Source organism: Bufo gargarizans, chromosome 5, assembly GCF_014858855.1.
Source record: "Bufo gargarizans isolate SCDJY-AF-19 chromosome 5, ASM1485885v1, whole genome shotgun sequence".
NCBI lineage: Eukaryota > Metazoa > Chordata > Amphibia > Anura > Bufonidae > Bufo > Bufo gargarizans.
Window position 1 is genome coordinate 122,083,481 of NC_058084.1, and position 15,936 is coordinate 122,099,416.

General features: G+C 43.2%; 1 protein-coding gene across 2 annotated transcripts in view; it reads left to right on the forward strand.

Annotated features, from left to right (window-relative positions):
- NOL4 (nucleolar protein 4) overlaps positions 1–8,430 on the forward strand; it is a 281,515-nt gene extending 273,085 nt beyond the window's left edge. For both annotated transcript variants that reach the window (XM_044293894.1, XM_044293895.1), the window contains one exon: positions 7,115–8,430. In XM_044293894.1, coding sequence (XP_044149829.1) covers positions 7,115–7,308 — 194 coding nt within the window. In that variant the 3' untranslated portion in view covers positions 7,309–8,430. The remainder of the gene's footprint in view (positions 1–7,114) is intronic.
- Positions 8,431–15,936: the final 7,506 nt, after the last annotated feature.

Here is a 15,936-nt window from a genome sequence, read left to right on the forward strand (position 1 = left end):
CGTAAAAAATGCGGAAATTATATCTACTTTTTCAGCTTCTCGACACTTTTTTAAAGTGGGGACAAAAGTGTTGGAGCTTAGCGGGAGGCACAGGGCTTAAGACTATAACTTGTGCCAGAAACAGGTGTAAGTTATAGCTGAAGTCTGCGCCAGCCTCTAGCTGATGTAGACTTCAGTTTCTGGCTCACAGCAGGGCAGAGATGCACCTAATTCATTTCAATGGTTCTGCCAAAAAATGGAATGTACTCCGTATGCATTCCGTTTCCGTATTTCCGTTTCTCCGTTCCATATTATTGCCCGCAAATCACGTTCCATGGCTCCATTCAAGTCGATGGGTCCGCAAAAAAAAATGAACACATATGGAAATGCATCCGTATAGATCTTCCATATCCGTTCTGTTCCATCTATTGAAAATTTTATGTCCAGCCCAATTTTTTCTATATAATTACTGAATACTGTATATGCCATACGGAAAAACGGAACGGAAAAATGAAACAGAAATGGAAACACAATGGAAACAAAAAACAGAACAACAGATCTGTGAAAAAAGGACCGCAAACCACTGAAAAAGCTAAATGGTCGTGTGAAAGAGGCCTTAGGGAGATAGGTCAGGAGAGACAACTATTGACTTAACGAGTGACATTTCTACCTAGATCCATGCTATTGATACCACAGAAGCCATTTTTCTGTCTGACTGTCATAAGCACTGCTCTATTCATACACTGATGTTAATATTTGACACAAATTTAAAAAAAAGATGAAATATTATGTATAAAATATGCTGTTAGTATCCAGAGCTTTCAGCCCCTGGCTTGAGCTATGAATGTGCTGTTCCAACGCATTGTAGAATTCAGTTCTTGGCGGGTGGTAAATTACTGTGTATTAACTTTTTGTGCGGTGCAGGAAGGCCTCATGAGTCTATAATCAGTCCTCTGCATGTTCTATTAGCACAGCATGCCCGTCTACAGTATAGAAGCACTGATGGTAAAAAATGACGGCTTTCCTGTTACATAACTCACAAATTCTGTTTATCGTTTACCCGATTGCTTCTATGTAAAAAAAATGTATACGTGTTATAATTACATATTGTTTAGGAATATAAAAATGAACTATTAAAGGGGTTTTCAACTTTATGGCTACTGTTGACTGATGTGTATATGGTGACTATATGGCACTTGTTGATATATCCTTTTCCTTCTTTTATAAGCAGTGTCCTCTGTCCTCATAGAGGTCTTTTCAATAAAATGGCCGCTGATGGAGGGTCATGTGACCAGACACATAGATTTAATAGATTTCATAGAATGTGTCGGCAAGAACCATTTGGCCCATCTAGTCTGCCCAATATACTAAGTACTATGGATAGCCCCCGGCCCTATCTTATATAAAGGATAGCCTTATGCCTATCCCATGCATGCTTAAACTCCTCCACTGTATTTTCAGCTACCACTTCTGCAGGAAGGCTATTCCATGCATCCACTACTCTCTCAGTAAAGTAATACTTCCTGATATTACTTTTAAACCTTTGCCCCTCTAATTTAAAAAATCACTCCTCCATTCAAATACACTGCACCTGCACTAAACTCCCCACGGCACAAGTGCAGATTGTAGGTGCATTGTATTTGAATGGAGATTTGCCTGGTCACATAACCCTCCATCAGCAGCCATTTTATGGACAGAACCTCCATGTGGGAAACCACCAAAGTCCTGGCCAACAAGGGGGCATATTTCATGAAATATAGAAAATAGTGCAGAAAACAACAAAGGCTATACGAGTAAGTGCCATATAATCATCTTACAAATATATTCATCAACAGTAGCCAGAAAGTGGCCAGCCCCTTTAAATATTGCTCTCCTATAGAACCAACATACCAAAAATAATGTAACAGTGACCTAGCACCATACCTTTGCAGAGAAGAGCAGAACACTATGCCTTGCTGTTCCTTTATATTGAAATCTATATCCCAGCATTTTCTGTTACACCTTATGGAGGATATAAGCAGGGGTGGTATCCAGGCAATTCTCTCCAGTTCTGCCAAACCGATTGTTTCAGTTACAGTCAGTTCACAGAACTTGGGAGAAGCAGTACTCCCAAGTAGTACCTACTACATTTCCATAACTCCACCTGCACAGCCCTGTACTTATGGTGGGTTATTCCCATTTCGACCATGAAAGGTTTTGGCTGGTGTCACACAAAAATTTTGATACAGTTTTTTTGAGCCAAAGCCAGAGGTGGATCCACCAGGAAGAACAAGGGTTTCCTTTACATTTCTCATACCTTTCATCACACTTCTGCATGAAGATCTGCCAGAAATAGCCGTGACACCACCCTTAAGGGGCTTTATATACTATATATGTGACCCTTTGATTCCGAGGCTCCCCATCCCGAGTGTGGTGCCATTTTCTTTTCTCTTCTGAGGGACACTCTTCTTGGATGATGGACATTCTGCTTGGCTGAGGTTAATGTCCATGGGTCTCTTTGTACAGTATGTGTTTCTGGTTGATGATCACAGTAGGTGGGGTCCTCAGTACTAGGTTTGCCAACTGGCCGGTAAACCACCGGACTAGCTGAGGTTACCATCAATATGCCGATGCCAGTATTCAATTTTTACCAGCACATGGAAGTGCTGGGAATTTATGTAGCCAAGGAGGTATGAGATACTTCCTTGGCTACTAAGGGCTATATCTCAGGTGGTATACCTGCAGCTCTCACTTCTGACCCAATTTCTAATAGTTATATCTCAGACTTTATGGGATCTAGACCCACAATCTTTGGTCTTTTCCAATCTCACCTATTCGCATGTGATGCATGTGTCTTGATGGTGGGATTTACATATTCAAGGGAGTGGTGAGGGGCATGACCAAGTAATCTAAAATTTGCATGCATTTTGAGCCATTGTTTTTCTGCAATATGGGGGGGAAGAGGGGATAGTATTGTGTGTGGCCTGGTGAGGGTTGTGTGCCATGGCTGCTTTTTAGTCCCAGCCTGGCCGTGAGTGGCTAGTATTAGCTCCCCCACCCACCAGTTTCCTCACTTCTGTTCCTCTGCAGTCTAACAGTGTCTGCTGCTGCCAGGTTAACTTAAATAGCACTCTTACTATTTTTTTGTGTGCCCATCCCCCCCATGGTCTATGCCAACCCTTACAATGTGCCTTGCTAGCTCTGCCTCTGCCGTATTGCTATATAGACCCCTCACTGCTGCTCAGGAGTGGTATTTGGCAAGTTCTCCGACAACTGTTTTAAATTAGTTGTCATCTTGTAGAACCAGAGAAAATTATGATAATAACCCCAAACCCCCACTTTCAGTAAAAGTGCATTAAAGAGGGTTGTCTCAATAATTTTCATAAGTTCCAAAGAACTGAATGGGGAGAGCCAGGTATTTATGACCACCTGATTTTCTTTAGGTGCATTGTATAGCATTGCTTTTGGGGGACATATGAGAGGGGGCATTGTGATTTTTTGGGGAGTTCTTTTTTTTTGGGGGGGGGGCACTTGTGTCATTTTGTGAGGGGCATGATATTTAGCACTTAGATTTTTGGGGGGGGGGGCACATTATGTGACACAAATTTATATGAGCAGGGGGCAATGTGGGTGCTCAGTGTGCTCAGTTATGAGCTTGGTTCTGCTGCTATAGCTACAGTCAGGTCCATAAATATTAGGACATTGACACAATTGTAAATTTTTTGGCTCTATGCACCACCACAATGGATTTGAAATGAAACAAACAAGATGTGCTTTATCTGCAGACTGTCAGCTTTAATTTGAGGGTATTTACATCCAAGTCAGGTGAACGGTGTAGGAATTACAACAGTTTGCATATGTGCCTCCCACTTGTTAAGGGACCAAAAGTAATGGGACAATTGGCTTCTCAGCCTTTCCATGGCCAGGTGTGTGTTATTCCCTCATTATCCCAATTAGAATGAGCAGATACAAGGTCCAGAGTTCATTTCAAGTGTGCTATTTGCATTTGGAATCTGTTGCTGTCAACTCTCAAGATGAGATCCAAAGAGGAAGGCGCAGGGGTCCGTCATTGACGGAAGGTACATGTCACCGAGGTTCCTGGCCTCGGTGAGATAAGAACCGGTAATTTTGTGAGTCAGTGGCAGCTAGTGCTCGCTGACACTGTTTTACTTAGTGTGGCTGTAAAGCCAATCCGGGCCAGTTCTTATTAGGAGAAGCCAAAGATCAGGGTGAGTGGCTGTTCCCCACGTCCAGGCCAGGTTTTGGGCTGGGGTTTAGAAACCCAGCCAGCAGCTCAGCTGGGTGTGGTATGATCCTTCCAGTGATACTGGAGCTGTGGAATCTCTGTGTTTTGGGAGCTGAGACCTGCCACGCTGCCAGGCTGCGAGCCACATGAGAGCAGCCTGCTGTGGACTGCCGGGTGATTTGTGGAATCTTGCTGTCTGAATTAACACCAAGACCCTGTAAAGTGTTGTTTTTCCTTGTCTGCTTGTTTTGATGTGAATAAACACTGAACTTTTGTTTTTCAACCGTGTTCTTGCCTCTGTGTTGCGTCCGCTTACTCTGCCTACCAGAGCAAATCCCTACAACAGATATGCATTATGACTGTCCCATCTGCTACAGGAGCAGAAAGAACAGGATCACCAATAAAAACCTAAAACTTTAATGACATGATGCCAGGGACTCAGAAAGAAGGATATTTTGTGTTTGCCAGAACCCAGCTCAGGGGTGCACTGATTACTGCTTACTTATATTGTATTCAGAGACTTATTGTGTGGACACTTGCATCTTTATTATTATATTACTGATAAAATTGTACTGTGAGCAGCCCACTGACTTTCAGTTCAACCCCTATATTTATGGCTCACCTACAGGCAATCTAATAATTGGAATTTACAGCACGGCAGAGTTACAGACCAGAATCCACTCACACAGTGATGTCACATTGCCACTCATGTGTCACAGGGGACAAAGAACATGCCCACAATTTCAAACCAGTTTTTACATCCATATCAGCCAAGTAGGGATGTTGTAATACCACAGGGAGACATTTATTATTCCCCTCTTCCAGTTTTCTGGGGTCAAAAAGATGCACATTTTGGTGCATGCCACTTTTGCATGAAGATTTGCGATTATTTGGGGGTTTTGTGGCCTGCTCGCCACTTTTCCATAAAGTAGTCAGTCAGATGACTGAAATCTACACTAGTCCCCGATGCCGGGGTAAATTTTATTTCTGGTAAATAAAATAATAATTGCATCCGATGCCAGAGGGAGACAGATTAAGGCTACTTTCATACTTGCTGCAGAGTGATCCGGCAAGCAGTTTTGTCGCTGGAAATGATCCGGAAAAACGTATGCCAACTAATGGCATTTGTAAGACTGATCAGGATCCTGATCAGTCTTAAAAATGCTTGATCAGTCAGAAAAATGCATTGAAATGCCAGATCAGTCTTTCCGGTGCCATCCGGCAAAACGGATTCAGCATTTATTTTTTTCACCTTTTTTTCGGTCTCCGCATGTGCAGATTAGAAGGACGGATCCTGCATTCCAGTATTTTGAATGCCGGATCCGGCACTAATACATTCCTATGGAAAAATCCGGCATTCAAGCAAGTCTTCAGTTTTTTTTGGCCGGAGATAAAACCGTAGCATGCTGCGGTTTTACCTTTTGCCTGATCAATCAAAAAGACTGAACTGAAGACATCCTGGTGCATCCTGAACGGATTACTCTCCATTCGGAATGCATGGGGATATGCCTGATCAGTTCTTTTTGAGCCCTTTTGACAGACCACAGTGCCGGAAAAGAAAAACGCAAGTGTGAAAGTACCCTAAGACCGGCATATAGCACTTAAAAAGGTTAGCCCATCTCGTACTTTGGTGGCATATCGCTAGAATGCGGGTCCCTGCACCTATTTTTAGAATGGGGCCCCCAAAGCGAAGGAGAATACACCGTTAGATGCACAGCAGGCTCTCCATTCCTTTCTATGGGAGTTCCGAAAAGAGCCGGGTGAGTACTCTCAGCTGTTTCCGAAACTCTCATAGAAGTGAATGGAGAGAGCATTGCACAAATGCAGTTGACTCTTCATTCACCTCTATGGGAGTTCCAGAAATGGCCGAGCTGGCACTTAGCTATTCTCAGCACTCCCATTGAAGTGAATAGAGGTGGCCACACTTGCGCGGTGTGCCTTTGCTCATTTTGGGGGTTCTATTCTAGAGATAGGTGCGGGTCCCAGAGGACCTGTTAGACATTGGTGGCATATCCCAGCAATATGCCATCAAACTGCAAGATGCTCCAACCTCATTAATAGAGGGTATGTAGGGATGAGTGAACTTGTGTTTTCAATTTCGACGTACAAGGTTCAGGTTCGGGTTATCTAAGAATTCTGTTATGGATCCCACTACCATGAGTTATGGTCCGTGGTAGCAGAATCCAAAACGGACTTCTTAGATAACCCGGACCTTGTACGCCGAACATGAATACACAAGTTCACTCATCCCCATGGGTATGTTGTAAGCAATTCTCTCATGTGTAAAGTCACAAGTTGTATGATGTACTCTGCTGATGGACTTGCAAGGCACATGCTATTCCTACCACAGCCTTGCTCTATTGTTAGATTGCCTGCCTTCATAAAGGGAGTCAGTAATAGAAAGAAGACATTTTATATAGAGAAAAGGTAGGTAAACCAACCCATAGGGCAGTGCTTAGCCTCAATAACATAGTAACTGTCAAGAGTAGGGATAAGCGAACCTGTGTTTTCAGGTTCGGCGTACAAGGTTCAGGTTATCTAAGAATTCCGTTATGGATAACTTATGGAATCCTTAACGTAATTCTTAGATAACCTGAACCTTGTACGCTAAACTCAACACTAGTCAAGAGACCTCTTCTTGTGCTCCTCTGAAACACTATGACTGTCTTATATAGTAAATTTGCACATTTCTTATATGCTTTATTCTTCCCATACTTACTAGCAAATGAATTCCATTTACATATTATTCTGTATTATCTGCTCTTGAGAACCATTAGCGGCTCATTGTCAGCAGTCTCAATGACATGTGACTAATGTGTACAGATGACTGTGCCAGGCAGTGCAGCGTACAGTATGGAAGATACATGGTCGTGATACTGATGTGCATTTAATTTGATTTGTCTTCAGCAGGGCCAACAGATTTGAGCATGAAGAGGCAGTTAGCGACTACCTCCACATCATCCAGCAACACAAGCTCCAGACCTCAGCTAAACCCTACTGAAATTACCGCAGTCAGGCAGCTGGTGGCCGGCTACCGGGAATCAGCAGCTTTCTTGCTACGTTCTGCAGATGAACTAGAAAACCTGATCTTACAGCAGAACTGAGTAACACAACCTCTTCCTTGGCCTGGTTTATCGCCGGAGATCCACTAACGACATGCTGACAATGTATATGCCAGAGTGGACCCGTCTGGTTACCGCACTGACGAGTAGAGGAGATAATTACCATAATGCCACACTGTTTTTCAATCCATGAAGTGATGTTCAGGTGCTGCCGGTGAACTTGAGACCTCTGACATTCTGCAGGTCTTTGATGTGTCCAGCTTTTTGTTCTGTGTGTCAGTTTAAATATTGCATATGTGGCTGTAGATCATTAAGTCATGCAAAGCAGTGGAGCAAAAGGAAGACACTAAATTGTTAAATTATTTCCAAGTGCAATATTAGTGGAATGTTCTACTGACTGCGGAATCACAGCTACACGACATAGCAGGACAAAATGCCAACATACACTCATGGTAGAACATTTAATGAAGGATTGCATATTTTTTAAATAATGTGATTTTTATATGGTCATTTTTTCATGCAGACATTTTCATTTCTTTAACCGTAATCTTTTCACATTCCCTACAAGTGAATTTCCCCTTTCCTGCAGTTTTCAATTTCTTATAAAATAACGCACAGCGCCCGACACTTTACACTTTTCAAACTTCCACTATGGGGTGACAGGATTGAGGAATGTATACCTCAATGTAGGTCCAAATAAAGCCATTTTCAAGTGATATTTTTTATATGTTATTTCATTTCAATGTTTCTGTTAGAGTAGAGCAAAAGTCCAGAAGCTTCTGTGGTGGTACCTGCTGAAGCAGTGGCAAGTGTAAATGGAAATGCTGATACTGTAAGTGATAAGATGTCAATTCATTCGAAGGCTACTTACCACGGAAAGCCTTGAAGACACTGAGTTTTCCATTACATAAAGGTACCTCATAAAATGTTACATGTTTAGTAGAGTAGAGACTATTCTAGAAATGGTAGAACAATTTGAAGATTCCATGGAGACCTCTCCTCAGCATACTTTAGACTGCAGATTCTCAAGGGTCTGGATGGACCGCTACATATGAGATGTCATTGCCTCATCATATATTTCTGCAAAAGGGTTTGTGTTCTGTAGACACAAAATCGAAAGAGACAGCGCCATCCTATATTGACTAGTGGGAAGATATTCATACAGCTTAGGCTACATTCACACTTCAGTATTTTTCTATATCCCGAATTTCGGTCCGTTTTTTTGCGGATCCGTTGTTCCTGAAAATGTTTCCGTATGTCATCCGTTTTTTGCGGATCCGCAAAAAACGGAAACATGTCTAAATTTCACAAAGCAAATAAAGTTGTTTGGATTTCTTTGAAAAAAAAAAAAAAAAAGTGAATAAGTGATTTCTGTGGGCAGGATTTAATTTCCAGGAACGGATTCCGCATAAAACGGATGACATACGTAATGACATACGAATGTCATCCCTTTTTTTTGCGGAACCATTGACTTTGTATTGTACCAGGATCCGATTTTTGCGGAAAAGAATAGGACAAGTTTTATATTTAATCGGACATGCGGAACAGAATAACGGAAACGGACAGCACACATTGTGTTGTCCGATTTTTTTCAGGACCCATTAAAAATGAATGGGTCCAGAACTGGTCCTGATCTGTTCCGCAAAAAACGGAACAGATCAGGAAAGAAACAACGGACGTGTGAATGGACCCTTAAAGTGTGACTGACGGACTTCTCTAGGACTGCTGCCACACATTCAGTTCTTCTGATGCCAAGACAAATAGTAGATTCAAAAAGGTGGAGAAGTTAAATCTGTCCTTAAAAGGGTTCTCTGGGAATGATTTAAAATGGCCCCGGTGCAGGACTGGTTGCTTCCACTTGCACAGCCACCTCACTACACACTGCACTTTTCTTCAATAGATGGTAATGATGTGATCCTGCCTATGATATGTCACCATGGCTGAACAGCCTGACAGCAACGCTCACCAAGGTGTAGTACATGCAAGTGCCAGAGCTTAGTGTATAGTGGGGCCCTTCCCATCACCCTCCTAGGCAGCTCTGCAAGTGGAGGCAATTGGTCCTGCTCACATTCTAGGACAGGTTGCGTGTGACCATTTTAAATGATTCCTGGGGAACCTCTTTAATACTTTCTTTCCTTTTATGATCCACTCCTGATTTTGGATTGAAAAACTGTGTTAAGAAACCTGAACACGTGACAGCACCCTTAGACAAAAGGAGTTTCAGCGAAAAGGTCGAGAAAACTACTCACCAGAATTACCATGTATGTTTACAGATCTATCTTTGATTTATTGTTGGTGAGAATATGACGTATTCCTTAGCAACATAGCAATGGTACATACAGTACATGTAGCAGGATTCCCCGGGGCACCCTTATCAGGTCACACATCCTGGGATTATAGTCTGCCATTACATTACGAGCTCTCTATATGACCCATCCCAGGGAACCTATGTCTCTGCCCTGTTATCAACACATGATGTTTGCTGCTCTTAACGTGTGCTTGTCCTTCTTTCGGAGGTTGGATATTGATGACTCAATACTTTAAGAGGTTGCAAGTGACAATCTGATAATTTGCACTCTGGTGTGTATTTTTCATTTTAAGCAGATATATTTACCTACCCACTGGAGGGGGTTAAAGGCCTCGTCCTTCTCGCACCCAGCGGGTAAACCCTTTTGCTGCCAGAGGGGATAGCAGCGCACTGCCATGCAGACTATTATACTGCTAACCACTCTCCAAATAAAAAGGGGTGAAACTCGGTTACTTTGCACGCACAGTATGTGAATTGTAACCTCCCACAAAACCGAAACCTGTACAAAAAATAAATAACCTGTAAAAATCGATAGAAAATTCCAACCTCTCTAGCTCCTTATTTTACAATGTGGACTGCACATTATTAGTGTTTCTTTGTGCACTGAATCATAATTTTCACTTTAGCTGTAGAAAGTACTTTTGTTCTTTGCACAGTATGATATGTTTAGTTGTTTAGCTTTTGTTCGATATCACGTCCCTTGTGCATTCCTGAATTTGCCTTATTTCATGTAAAAATGTAATTCAATTTTTGACAATGAGTTTAAGGCATCAGTGATGATATTTTGTACATATACATACCTGTTTTATATAGACTGACTGTGATTGTGACTAGGTAATGTGCACTTTTTCTTGTAACTGTGGGCATTGCTATGCTTTTTTTGAGTGTTTCTAGAATCATTGTTGCTTACTTAAGAAAAACTTTTGTGATACTGTTTGTGAAATATAATGTGAAAAAACTATTGAATATTTTTAATATATTGTACATTATTATTACACAAGACAACTTTAAGTTGTGGAACCAGGTCCACAGATTTCAGTGAAAAAAAAAAATCAAAGATTTGAGGGCTGACATTTCCTCTGTTTTGTTTGGAAAAATAAATTGATTTATGTGTAAAATGTGTTTTCTGTTACGAGTTATTAATTAGGGGGAACTGAGTATCTATATTATCCATATTTTTAGAAACAGATACAAATAATTGTAGGTGTTTTTCTATGTGGGAACAAACGCAGAAGTGGAGCCTCATGGACCATAGGACCCGCTCAATGGAAGTTTTATCCATTTCAAACAATAAAAACATTTAAATTACCTTTTATCTCATTACACAACCCCTTTAACATTCTTTGTATCCTATTGCAGACAAGGCAAGGCAGATCCTGCTGCAAACATTTGGATAGTAAAAAAAAAAAGAGGAAGATAGAAGTGGTTGATCTCCTCAGACTTAGGCCTCATGCACACGACAGTTTTTTTTCACGGCCCGCAAAAACGGGGTCCGTGGGTCCGTGATCCGTGACCGTTTTTTCGTCCGTGGGTCTTCCTTGATTTTTGGAGGATCCACGGACATGAAAAAAAAGTCGTTTTGGCGTCCGCCTGGCCGTGCGGAGCCAAACGGATCCGTCCTGAATTACAATGCAAGTCAATGGGGACGGATCCGTTTGACGTTGACACAATATGGTGCAATTGCAAACGGATCCGTCCTCATTGACTTTCAATGTAAAGTCAGGAGTCCCTTTACTTTCACACTTGTGTTCATAATGCAGACGGTGGCTCCGTTCAGAGCGGATCCGTCTGCATTATATTGTTAAAACATTTCTAAAGTGTGAAAATAGCCTCAGACGGATCCGTCCAGACTTTACATTGAAAGTCAATGGGGGACGGATCCGTTTGAAAATTGAGCCACAGTGTGTCATCTTCAAACGGATCCGTCCCCATTGACTTACATTATAAGTCTGGACGGATCCGCTTGCCTCCGCACGGCCAGGCGGACACCCGAACATAACTTGAAGCGTCCCCATCACCATGGGAACTCCTCTATGTTAGAATATACTGTCGGATATGAGCTACATCGTGAAACTCATTTCCGACAGTATATTCTAACACAGAGGCGTTCCCATGGTGACGGGGACGCTTCAGGTTAGAATACACTGAAAAACTGTGTACATGACTGCCCCCTGCTGCCTGGCAGCACCCGATCTCTTACAGGGGGCCGTGATCAGCACAATTAACTCCTCAGGTGCCGCACTGTAAGAGATCAGGGCTGCCAGGCAGCAGGGGGCAGCCCCCCCCCTCCCCAGTTTGAATATCGTTGGTGGCACAGTGTGCGCCCACCATCGCCCCCCCCCTTCCTCCCTCTATAGTTAAAAATCATTGGTGGCACAGTGTGCGCCCACCATCGCCCCCCCCCTTCCTCCCTGTATAGTTAAAAATCGTTGGTGGCACAGTGTGCGCCCACCATCGCCCCCCCCTTCCTCCCTGTATAGTTAAAAATCGTTGGTGGCACAGTGTGCGCCCACAATCGGCCCCCCCTCTCCCTATAGTAGTAACAACCATTGGTGGCAGTGTGCGGCCTCCCATCCCCCCCCCCCTTCCCTCATCATTGGTGGCAGCGGAGTTCCGATCGGAGTCCCAGTTTAATCGCTGGGGCTCCGATCGGTAACCATGGCAACCAGGAAGCTACTGCATCCCTGGTTGCCATGGTTACTTAGCAATAGTACAATTGTAGAAGATTCATACTTACCTGCTTGCTGCTGCGATGTCTGTGACCGGCCGGGAGCTCCACCTACTGGTAAGTGAAAGGTCTGTGCGGCGCATTGCTAAAGAACTGTCACTTACCAGTAGGAGGAGCTCCCGGCCGGTCACAGACATCGCAGCAGCAAGCAGGTAAGTATGGATCTTCTACTGTGGTGGGGGGGGGGAATGGGAGGCCGCACACTGCCACCAATGGTTGTTACTACTATAGAGAGAGGGGGGCCGATGGTGGGTGCACACTGTGCCACCAACGATTTTTAACTATAGAGGGAGGAAGGGGGGGGGCGATGGTGGGCGCACACTGTGCCACCAACGATTTTTAACTATAGAGGGAGGAAGGGGGGGGGGATGGTGGGCGCACACTGTGCCACCAACGATATTCAAACTGGGGAGGGGGGGGGGTCTGCCCCCTGCTGCCGGGCAGCCCTGATCTCTTACAGGGGAATATGATAGTACAATTAACCCCTTTAGGTGCCGCACCTGAAGGGGTTAATTGTGCTATCATATCCCCCTGTAAGAGATCGGGTGCTGCCAGGCAGCAGGGGGCAGTCTTGTACAAAGTTTGCAGTGTATTCTAACTAGAAGCGTCCCCATCACCATGGGAACGCTTCTGTGTTAGAATATACTGTCGGAAATGAGTTTTCACGAAGTGAAAACTTAGATCAGAAAAAGCTTTTATGCAGACGGATCTTCGGATCCGTCTGTATGAAAGCAACCTACGGCCATGGATCACGGACACGGATGCCAATCTTGTGTGCATCCGTGTTCTTTCACGGACCCATTGACTTGAATGGGTCCGTGAACCGTTGTCCGTCAAAAAAATAGGACAGGTCGTATTTTTTTGACGGACAGGATACACGGATCACGGCCTCGGCTGCAAAACGGTGCATTTTCCGATTTTTCCACGGACCCATTGAAAGTCAATGGGTCCGCGAAAAAAAACGGAAAACGGCACAACGGCCACGGATGCACACAACGGTCGTGTGCATGAGGCCATACAGATACTTTTTTACAGCTGTATATATTTTTTTCATTTTCATTGCAAAATTATACAGAATAGAATTTAAGGATAAGAGGACAATAAAGGGTTTTGGGGTGGGGCGTAGGTGACATTTTTAACTGTAGGATCAGCGCTCTACTGACCTAATTGAAAATGTACATAAAAGCTGCAATAACAGTTGTTAAAGGGTAATTGTTGAAAAAAGTATATTTTCTGCTTAGTGTTCCTTTAAAGTGTACCTATTATTCCAGGTGAATTTTTAGAATAAGGCTACTTTCACACTAGCGTTTTTGCTGGATCCTGTAGGGTTCAGCAAAAACTCTTCCATTACTGATAATACAACTATCTACATCCGTTATAAATGCATCCGGTTGTATTATCTTTAACATAGCCAAGATAGAACCATCATGAACTCCATTGAAATTGAAAGGGGGCGGATCCGTTTTCTATTGTGTCAGAGTTAAACTCTGCGCCACATCCAATGATGGAAAGAAAAACGCAGCATTTTGCGGTTTGCTTTCCTGTATGGGAATGCAACCAAATGGAACAGAATGCATTTTGGATCATTTTGTTCAGCTACGTTTTGTCCCCATTGACAATGAGTGGGGACAAAACGGAAGCGGTTTTTCCAGTATTGAGACCCTATGACGGATCTCAATACCGGAAAATAGAAACGCTAATGTTAAAGTATCCATAGCCATCATGTACATGTAGTAATAACAGTTTTCCTGACCATAATAGCACCTGCGTCCTACATTTATTCCCCTCTGAATGTTCCATCTCTAAATTATCCGTTTTTCATTAACTCAGTTCCAGAAAGGACAAGCAGTAGCTGTTATGATGCTCTCCCAGACTTTGGAGTGCTGCACTGTGTCCTCAGCCCTCAGTTCTGTTTCTGCTTCTAAAATAAAGAAGATTCCAATTAGCGTCTTTCGTATAATCTCCATGTTATTCCAGTCTCAATACTGTGATCATCTGTCAAAATTGCAAACTCTTTCATCAATGCATGCACTATTGATTTATGGGGAAAAAAAACCCAGAAACAATAGGTACACCTTAATTGAAGAGTGCACCAAATTCCTGTCTTTCTAGAGTGGAGAGCAGCTAAAATGTACACAAACTTAGGAGGTCTATGGATGGGCCAAATTTATGACAGTGGGTCACGCTGTGTTATGAACTTATATAACCTTATTGGTTCATGTTTTGACATCTTAAACCACGCCCCTTTCCTCCTAAACAATGCCCCCTGTTGAGTGAGGGACACTAGAGTAGCCTTTTTGACACACTTGCTCCATATATAAGTCTAAAACATAATGTGATATTATGCTCAATAAATATGCCAAATGTCTAGGTGTAAGTTCTGAAAGACCCAGTAGATCTGTGCATTTTATCGATGGCCATGGCCTTTATTCATTAAGTTGCTCTTTGTACTTTTTCCAGCTCCAGGGCATCTTTTCTATAGACTGGTTCCCAGAATTGAACTGCATATTGCAGATGAGGCTTCAATAATGATTTGCTAAGAAGTAATATTATGCCCCTGTACCTTGAGTCCACGCCTCATCTGCAAGTCATTCTCCAAGTTTTTATTCCCTCTAGGAAGTACAGCATGTTGCATGTAAATTATTAGTACCCAGATGCATAACTTTACATTTATTGACATTGAAATCAGGAGGCCAAGTCAACATCTTAAACAATGTGATTTCCATAAACCATTTCTAAACAATTTTCCAGTCTGGTTAGGTGTATTTATGCTTTCGAAATAATTAAAAAAATGAAGTTGTTTCAGTCACCACATATTAAGAACATGGGCACTTTATTGTAACTTCATAAAATCCAAGAACAATGGATAAGCAAAAACACAAAGGTTTGCCTCTTGACGCATTTCATGGCTAACCTTAGTATTTTTGTGTGTCAGATGTTTTGGGATTCTATGAAGATACAATAAAATGCCCATGTTCTTAATATGTGGTGACTGGAATGACTTCTTTTCTACTGCTGTCAGGGAACCAGGGGGGCCGTTTCGCATCGGGTTTGCAGGCGCGGGCAGCGGGCACAGATAGCTCCTCCTCTTCCTCCTGACAGGACACCTGACGTCAATGTGGCCAGTGCGCCTGCGCGAGTCGGACGCCGGGTGCGCGTGCGCGGTACACAAGACGCGTGCGTGTGCGCGGGGATACGAGCGTAATGCACATGCTCCATTCCAGACCACAGGTGCTACTCAGGCTGGGGGAGGGCTTCAGCCTCAGTCACCGCCCTCAGCCTTATGATTGGCTTCTGACTAAGGAAGCCTCCTGGTTGCCCGGCAACCAGGGGGGCGGTCCTGGGGTCACTGTGCAGTCAGAGCCTTGACTCATTGCTAAGTTATTCAACCTTATGGTGAACACCCAGCTCCCTCCTGTGAACCTGTTGTTTAATCTGACTTCCCAGCTACCGACTCCTTGCCTGTTTCCTCGATTACAATTTCTGCTGCCCGCCACGACCCGGAACTGACTACCCGATTAGATTGACCTTTTTTGTACTACGCTAATTTTGGGGATTATTTCGTCCCTGCCAAAGGATTCCATACCTGATCCACTATTCCAGTCCTGACAACTGCAAAATTGGTGTCCCACAC